The 9,217-nt window shown below is 40.5% G+C and overlaps 1 protein-coding gene across 1 annotated transcript; it reads right to left on the bottom strand.

Annotated features, from left to right (window-relative positions):
* Positions 1-4,909: 4,909 nt before the first annotated feature.
* fbxo45 (F-box protein 45) lies at positions 4,910-8,978 on the bottom strand. Its single transcript, XM_038724698.1, has 3 exons — positions 8,474-8,978; positions 6,273-6,629; positions 4,910-6,069 (listed from the first exon to the last, which is right to left on the bottom strand). The coding sequence occupies exons 1-3, from the start codon at positions 8,798-8,800 to the stop codon at positions 5,884-5,886; spliced, it is 870 nt and encodes a 289-aa protein (XP_038580626.1). The 5' UTR covers positions 8,801-8,978; the 3' UTR covers positions 4,910-5,883.
* Between the last annotated feature and the right edge of the window lie 239 nt (positions 8,979-9,217).

The following is a 9,217-nucleotide window of genomic DNA, read 5'->3' as shown; positions in this document are numbered from 1 at the left end:
GTGGTTGTGGTTGATGATCGTGTTACCAACCATACAACCTGTTCCACAGCTGTTTAACAGCTTTGATAAATCAACCATGTAGACATTAAAAAGACAAGGAGACAAAATACTTCCCTGTCTAACTCCATTGCATACACTGAATGGGGCCAACACAGAGTTGCCCCATTTCACATACATTGATTGATGAGCATACCAAAAAGCCAGATGTCTCACTAAAGATTTAGGAACTCCTCTGTTTTGTAACTTTAAAAATAGTTTTTCACGATTAACACAATCAAAGGCTTTAGAGGCATCAATAAAACACATAAAAATGGTGGAATTGTGCCTGTTATATAAATCTAAAAATTCCTTTAAGGCAAAATACACATATCTGTGCCATGTTGCCAAACTGGTTGTCAAAGGTCAGGACAAGCTGTTCCAGCTTATTTAGTAAGGTCCTCTCCAAGACCTTGGATAAAGTACTTGCCAGAGCTATAGGCCGGTAATTATCCTGATTCCATGCTGTTTATTTTCCCAGCTTTGTCTTTAATAATTGGCACTAACATAACAGATAAAATGGAATCAGGTAAAATACTATGAACTAGAAATCCAGTAAAACAAATGGCAAGCAGAGGACAGACTTTTCTACTTGCAAATTTTAAATGTTCGGCAGAAATCTTATCTATACCACATGCCTTATTATCTTTTAGCAACATAATTGCATCATAAACTTCTTGTGGGGATACAGTCACATCTTCCTCATTATCAATATTGCCCACTGCAAAGGAGTTACTTTTAACACAGTTGAACAGCTCATAATAATGTTTCTGCCACAACTGAGTAGTTTCCTCTGGACTGCTTACACCATCAATATTCGTCGGTAAACATGTTTTACAGTTATTCATTCTATTGATTTCTTTCCAGAATTCATTGGGACTATTGCTTTTCAGTTTCCTTGCAAGTGAGTCAGATCTCATTATATTTTCATTCCTCTTAATGAAACGTAGGGCATATTTAAAGTTTGCATTTGTCCGTTTCTTATATTCAAATAGGGGACTGTGTTTTTGTCTGCCTGATTCAGCCCAAGCTTTGAAAGCCCTTCTAGCCTCAGCATGAAGCTCTTCAACATGTTCATTCCATCCTGGTTTAGCTTTATACATTTTGGTCTTATACAGAGGCCTGCTTGAGGCAAGAAGGGACTCCACAATACTGTCATACAAGGAACACAACTCAGTACCATGTTGTGGGGTTCTTACAGTTAATATCACAGCATGCAGACGTGTCTTTCGGTAAGTCGATGTTACTCAACAAAGTGTCAGACTGTACACAATATATTTCAAGATCCTCTTCCTTCTAGTTAGTCCATTCTATTTTACCCACCCGCATGTCGTTGTTCACAGACAAAAGAGTAGGTAAATTTCCCATATTTACAGACAAGAAACACAGATGCATTGTTTGTACATTGATCTTTTGCATCTGACGACAGAGGTCGTTTAACACTGATGAAGTCTGATTTATCCTAAAAACGTTGAAACATAAAGTTTTAAAACAAATGTGAAGATCAGTTCTGTTTGTGTGAAGGTTTGCATTGGGGCGAATTCATTTGAGAATGATGCATTCACTTCATGTTTTGTTTTTTTACCCCTGGAAACCATACATCCTCATGAAAGTAGGCTAGCAGGTCTAGCCCATAGGATGGTAGGAAGAAAATGCCTGTACATTGAGTTAAAACCTAGTGATGGTGTCTGCAATTAACTGTTGTGCTTGCCTCTGTTTACACTGCTGTTCCAAAAACAATCATAACTCACATTCATCTTTAATCACATAATATAAAAGGCAGAAAAGTCACTTAAACAGCCTTCATTTTTATTGATGCCTTGTTACAGTTTTTGTTGATCGCTGTGGTACTGTTATAGCAAGTATGTGCTAAAGTTTCACAACTCTTAGTACAAAACTCCAAACCAGGGGCGATTCTGGGATCAGACCTTTAGGGGTGCTCAGCCCCTAATGAGAATGTAGCATGCATACAATGCCTTGCAAAACTGGTCACTAATTGGTGGAGAGTATAATTAGGCCTACTAGAGGAGCTGGTGCAGAGCGGAGTGGGTCAGTCAAGGGCGTCACTTTGTGTTGAAAAGTGGTGGGGACATAAAGGCTAGGGGCGTGATGATACATTTCGGTCATTGAGACGTGACGATGCACAAGAACAAGACAAGAAGATTTTAGCATTATTCAGATTAAATATTTCATGCAGGAATATATGTGAGAGAGGTCTAGGGTCTCCTCCCCCAGAAGATTTTGAGAATTAAACTGGTAATTTCCTTCATTCTGGAGACATTTTCTGCTCCAATTTATTGTGGAAATGTCTTTTTTATATGAGGGAAAACTCTATTGCAGTGCATGTTTTCTTATTGTGCAAATGAACAGGCAGGTCAGCTGCACTGGACCTTATGTTACTACAGTCAGCTGTTAACCAACAAGCTAAAGTAAAGTAAAAGGAAGAATGGAAAACGAGGCGGATGGAGGTTCATTCGCGCCCTTCTCTGTTGCACTTCTCTCACACACACCTGGCTGGATTTAGCCCTGACAAACCGTAGGAAACCGCTACAAAAGGTTTTGGATTGAACTCGCCCTAGATGGAAGGTAAACTCCTCTGATTGGCGCCGTTGAGCCAATCAGAATTCAGCGAAAAACAGGATCAGTCCAATTTGGGAGGGGCCGCTCGTATCCCCCTCAACATTGAAAGTATTAGTTTGGCCCAGACTGACAGACACGCAAACACTGTTCGGCTGCAACTGGTCTTCCAGCGCGGTCGCAGATCATTGAGTAAAACATTGTAAAAACTGAAAGATGCCAGTATTTGGGACATTAAACCCGTTTAATGTAAGAAAAGCCAATATGAAGCTGTAGGTTAATTGGTTGTCCTTTCTCTTACTTCTCCAAAATCTTAACATTAGAAGACAAAAAAAAATTTCAGAAAATATTAATAAATTATTGTATTATTTTTTAGGGGTGCTTGGAGGAAATATAGGGGTGCTTCAGCACCCCTAAAAATGGTCTGAAATCGCCCCTGCTCCAAATTCATCCCACAACACAGCCATTCATTCAAAGCTTGCCATTGTGCATTCATTTGCATTGTAAATATCTCCACACAACCATTGATTCAAAGTATATTTTTTAGTGAAATGTCATGAGAACATATGGTTTACAACATAATGATATCTGATTCAGTTTAGCTGTTTTAACTTAAAGTGAATCCAATAACAAACAATGCAAGATACATGTTTCAAATCACCTTAGAAGTGCTGAAAGTACTATGCTGCAGTGTAAAACAGATTACACAGTTTCCACATTAGGCAATACACTTACATTACCCAACATTCTTCTCCAATCACTGATGCAAGAAACAAACTTTTACTGTACTGTACAGTGTTTTACAGTATTGCAACACATAGGTTTTGTCTAATCAGATGTAACAACATTTTCTATTGTATTGTACATACTGTAAGTCTTGCAATGGTCCTTTGTGTCGGTGTTTGTTTTTTTAGAGAAGTAACACTACCAACACTAAGGTTGCAGGTGTTAATCCCATTGATGACAACATATAATGAAAATCTCACACCTCAGGGTGGTGATTCTGAAGTTTTGAATCTGAATGTATCGGGCAAATAACACAACAATACTTGTGTATATTAAGCAAATGTTTCAGCGATGATCAATTAGGAACAATGAGCATAGTGACAGTAAAAAGTATTTCAACAATACAGAAGAAAATCTTATCCAAAGTTATGCATGTACTTTGCATGTACCCATGTATTTCAGTGTAAACAGGTCTTTCTACATGCTTTTGTTGTACTGGGTCAGTCACTCCGTCAGAGGTACTTTTTGATGATCTGTTGTGTTTTTGTACTAAGAAAATAACTACTAAAAACTAAATATGACCACATAGGTGTGTGAATAGAACCATAGCGACAGAAAAATTTACAAATCCAGCAAAGTCACATTCACTTTTATTATAAATTCAGCAGCTTTTGCGGATTTGATGGTACTCTAAGCGCGGCTAGAGTGACTGTCAGGCAGAGACGCTGATAGACAGACACTCCTGCAAACAGGCGTTCAGGGTCAGAACAGCAGGAAACTTGAGAGTGCTTATGAGATACTCAGACTCAAATTCAAAGAGAAGGGGGACAAATAGGCAGACATACCGAGGCAGCCAAGCTCTTAGCATTGGCAGCACATATTCAGTCAATCAATTATTGAAGCACTTATCCTCTCCCACACTGCTGAGATCACAAAGCAGAAGAACAGCGCTGTGATGTCTTTTCCTTTTATTTCCTGTTGATGAAGATTGAGCTTCTGTAGGTGGTTCACATAGTTTTTTTTTGTCTGTTTACCCACTTTTAGGAGTCGTGCATTTTGTAAGCTGTTGCTGCTGCCATGGCCTGGTGTGTAAAATGCATTTCTTCCTGTGGACTGGAGGATTTGTCCCAGAACAGTAAAAGTTGAATTTATCTGACTATACTGTGGATTGAGTCACTGTTGTAGCCTACTACCTTTATAAATCATTGGTAGAGCAAAGCAAGTATGTATTTTTATCATATGTTAATCTTATTATATTAGATATTAGATAGTCTAATGAGTCTTTTGCATTATTTACTTCATACACAGAACAATAACCTAAAATGGCTACTGCAGTTACCATCCAGGCAAATCACATCATTGTCCTGTGAAAACCATTTACTGTATCTCCAAAACTTTAACTTTTCAAAGAACACCTGTTTTCAGCTTAAGGAACAGTTAAAACTTCCATTTAAGAGATAAATTCAAAATAAGTTCACTGGACAGCAACAATATGTAGCATCTACACTTGGGTTCAAGGATCTATATGATCCAGAGCTTTATTTAGATGTACAAATCATTCTGCAGTGTGTTTATATCCTCAAAAAAATTTTATTAATATAACATAGGCTGGAGACACGTTTTCTAATTGGACAGCTGTGTATGAACAGACAAACTGACAACCATGGGTATAAAAGCCATCTGTGCTGGGCACACATAAACACAAACAATCTTTATTCTAAGTGTGGCACCATGTAGACTTTATTTTTAGGCCTTATAACCATACAGTATCTATAGAACCATAGATAAAACCAAGAAATAAATAGTGTATTATACTACAGTAGCACATTAAAAAGTACACACATTAACATGATACAGGTATAGTTTTCATCATTACTGGATAGGTATTTTAAAATGGCAGATGTTACAGTCCATACGCCAGTATCCATGCACATGCATGACAGTTGGTCCGCATGTCCTCTGTTTGCTTATGGCAAAATATAACATCGGGTCACATTGGTTTGGCATATAACCATTATAATCCACTCATCAGTTATAATTAAACTCTGTAAATTCATGATGAGCTGTTTCCATTAACTCATACAACAGATAGCAATTGGTACCAACTACTGTTTCACTTGTTATAGTGCTGTCTTAAAGTATTTGCCACTGTTTAGAATATTTTGGCCTCATTCAAGCAGACACAAAATCTCAGGTAAATGTTCAGCACTGTTAGCCTGAAACACATGAAATTAAATAATGTTCCCCTGTCCTGTAAATAAAACAGTCCAGCAGCTAAACTGTAAAAGTGGACACTTCCACGTTGATACAGAAACATGTTTATGACTGTTCCCACATAATCCTTTTCCCTGTAGTTTATCCAGTCCAAAATCTGACTCCTTATGTTGACTTATTTGCGTTGAGTTATTCTGCTTGGAAGAAACACAACCATTTGGCCTCCAAAGCTTTTGGAAATGGTGCAACAAACATTGTCGCCAGTCTGCTAACAGAAAAAGTCCTGAACCTGCCGGTGGCCTGTTAGTTTTAACGGTGGCACAGTTTCCTCTAGCCATCCAGAGGTTTTCCCAGGTACACCATAGTGACTTCGGTGTTGCCGTATACTGCAGAGACAGCAGGGAACAGACAGGCTTTTGGCAGTCCACGAAAGGCTACTCCAAGAAATTCAAAACCCCTCTCGAAGGCTAACGTCTTGTCATCCATGTCTAGAATCACTCGTATTCTCTCCCCGATCTGTGGAAAAACATAATTACGCATTGCTAGATTACAAAAATGCCAAATAATAAATACATTTTTAAAAGACACAAGCAAATTTATGTCCAAAAGTGTTGTAGTCACTGATTAGGCGACGCATTTTACACATTTCAACATTATCTTTGGATCACTTAAAAACAGATGAGGGTACAAAAACATACAGCTGTGGCTCCATCTCCTACCTGATATTTTGGTGCATTGTTGCACTGTGGAAAATTTCCATTGACCTCCCCATTGTGAAGCAGGTTGTTGTCGACCAGGTTCCAGCCCCAGCTCTGGTCGTCACTGCCCAGCAGGGCTACGTAGCCCTGGCACTGCATGGACGCCCGCTTCGTGGCCAGGCCTATTACTGCCACTGTGCCAAGGGGGCCTTCCCACCAGATCTCCCAGGCGTGCCTCCCTTCCGAAAAGCCAATCTTGCCACGTGCACCATCCGTGCTTTGCGCGATAGGGTTGCGGTGCAGGGTGAAGCCATTCTTTTTCACGTAAACATTGCGGGAGCAGTCGTGGGAGCTCAGAGCATGCTGGAAAGCCTTGAGCTGTAGAGGACGACAGGACAGGGACAACTGCTATAGGAAGAGATGTTTACGTTTACATTTACTCATTTGGCAGATGCTTTTATCCAAAGTTACTTACATTTGAGGAACAATATACAAGCATCAGCAGAGCATCAAATACAGATGTACAACTAACAATACATACTAGTAAGAGCAGCAATAAATACTAGTAAGAGATCATAGTTTATATCACTTCAATGGAGTAAATACCTGGGGAAGGAAGTAAGAGTTAACAAAAAAAGTGCAATCAATAATAAGATAATTGTAAGGGGATAGAAGAAGAAGAGCACAGGAAGTGCATGTCAGAGGTTAGGAGTTAGGTGTTATAAGTGTTCTCGGAAGAGATGAGTTTTCAAGAGCTTCTTGAAGTTAGAGAGGGACGCCCCTGCTCTGATGGCATGTGCTCATTCCACCATCGTGGTGTCACAGATGAGAACAGCTGGGACTGAGATTGCTTTGTGTGAAGGGATGGCAGAGCCAGGCGGCGTTCGTTGGAGGAGTGTAGTGGCCGAGAAGGAACGTACGTTTGTATTATGGAGTTTAGGTAGATGGGTGCAGACCCAGTAGTCACTCTGTGTGCAAGCATTAGTGAGTTGAATCTGATTCTGGAGGCCACGGGGAGCCAGTGGAAGTCACTGAGTAGTGGAGTGACATGAGACCTTTTGGGCTGATCAAAAACCAGACGCGCTGCTGCGTTCTGAACCATTTGTAAGGGTTTCACCGCACAAGCTGGAAGACCCGCTAGGAGGGCATTGCAATAGTCGAGATGAGAGATAACCATGGCCTGTACCAGAAGCTGGGTGGCGTACTGAGTGAGGTAGGGCCTGATTTTCCTTATGTTGAATAGAGCAAAGCAGCATGACCGAGAGACAGCAGCAACATGGTCTGAAAAGGACAGCTGGTCATCAGTCATGACACCCAAGTTTCTCACCACCCTGGTTGGAGTGATGGTTGAGGAGTCAATTTGTAGTTTGATGTTATGGTGGATAGACTGCATGGCTGGAATGACCAAGAGTTCAGTCTTAGAGAGATTTAGTGGAAGGTGGCAAACCTTCACCCATGCAGATATGTCCGTTTAGGTATGAAAGATCTTGCTGTCATCATTCTATTAAAATATTAAACCATTCATAACTTTTAGTGGTTAAAAGGAAAGCCCTCTTGATATATACAGTATATATAGATACTTGCATGAACATTGTGAAACATGGTCATGGGCTTTTCCACCAATCAGGGCTTTGTAGCTCAAAGCTTCAGTAAAGTCTTTCACAATTAGTTTGATAAGTAAATGATTACAGCTGCTATTATGGGGTACATGAATCAATATCTTGCCATGAAAGATTCGGCTGGAAGAGGCTGCTCTAAAAATAGGTTTCACTTTCAGTGGGCCTATTATTTCCTTGCATATGGTGCACACAGTTATGCAATAATAAACAACAGTCACCTCAATACTAAATAAAATAATAAAACAGGGTTCCATGGACTTGAGCTAATGTTAACAACACAACACATAGTTTAGCCTAGTAAATCGTATTCTTAAATACTTTCCTGACTCAAACAACCAAACCCCATTTAAGAGTAAGCCTATACCAATTTAATTCGGGGTTTCAGTAAAAAGGGTATGAATCACTAGGGTCTTCTGACAGACACTAGTGTAGCATATAGCCTAGATTCATCCTGGAGACAATATGCAGTTTACCAGACAATGAGTCACTATCCGTGACGGTGTTTGCAGAGCAAAGGATAGTCCTAAACAGGCAGATAATTGAATGGACTGGACATTATGGCTCTCTCAACCGGAGAGAACAGCTGTATATCGTTAAACCTACTTTCCCCTTGTAGGTAGGCAGGTTGCACAGGATGTCAGATCGCAGGGCTTCATCGCTCAGAGACCGGTTGCAGAGGCTACGCCACACCTCGCTGTTTTCATCCGCTAGTATATTGTTCCAGTGCCAGCAGACCAGCGCGCAACGCATCAAGTCAGAGAGCTCTAAATAGGAGAAAACATGCTCCAAGACCCGGGCTGGCAGCCTCCCGGCCACCCCTGCGCCTCCTCCGGCTGCAGCAGAGTAGGGAGAGCCGGCGGAGCTGCAACTGGCTGCCGCTGCTGCGCCGAGACTGGAGGAACCCCCTCCTCCACCGGCCGCTCCAGACATTATATCCGGGCTGCTCTTTACAGACGACACCAGCCGACTCAATAGTTTCACTTTACACCGTAGAGTGATTCCTAATATAAGTTAAATCGCGACATTGTACCTATAAAATCACATATAGGTCGCACTTAAACCACAACAGTATGGACTCCACTCTTCACTGTTCAATGGCTGAATGGAAACGAAGCGTCAGGTCCTTGAAGAGCAAATACACTAATTATATTGCTGTCAAAGAAACACGGACATTAATTTGTAGAAGTATTCTTTTTTATTGGGTGTTAATCAAGTTATGCCAGATCCAGTGTTGATAAGTTGTCAGATAAAGGGAAGCTCTTGGCAAATGCATATAATTTTTATTGCCTGCAAGGACCACAGAGCAGACATAATAATGAGCTCACAGAGAATTTCTACAATGTTGCA

This window comes from Micropterus salmoides, unplaced genomic scaffold, assembly GCF_014851395.1.
Source record: "Micropterus salmoides isolate LMB-PRFRI ecotype aquatic unplaced genomic scaffold, ASM1485139v1 Ms_hic_scaffold_1, whole genome shotgun sequence".
Classification (NCBI taxonomy): Eukaryota; Metazoa; Chordata; class Actinopteri; order Centrarchiformes; family Centrarchidae; genus Micropterus; species Micropterus salmoides.
Note: the sequence above shows the minus strand (reverse complement) of the source record. Positions and strands in the feature narration are given on the sequence as shown.

Excerpts from the sequence above, each read along its gene's own strand:
- fbxo45 (XM_038724698.1), bottom strand. The coding sequence starts at position 8,800 with ATGTCTGGAGCGGCCGGTGGAGGAGGGGGTTCCTCCAGTCTCGGCGCA. Across the intron at positions 6,630-8,473 it reads TGCCTACCTACAAGGGGAAA|CTCAAGGCTTTCCAGCATGC; the intron begins GTAGGTTTAACG and ends CGTCCTCTACAG. Across the intron at positions 6,070-6,272 it reads ACAATGCACCAAAATATCAG|ATCGGGGAGAGAATACGAGT; the intron begins GTAGGAGATGGA and ends GTTTTTCCACAG.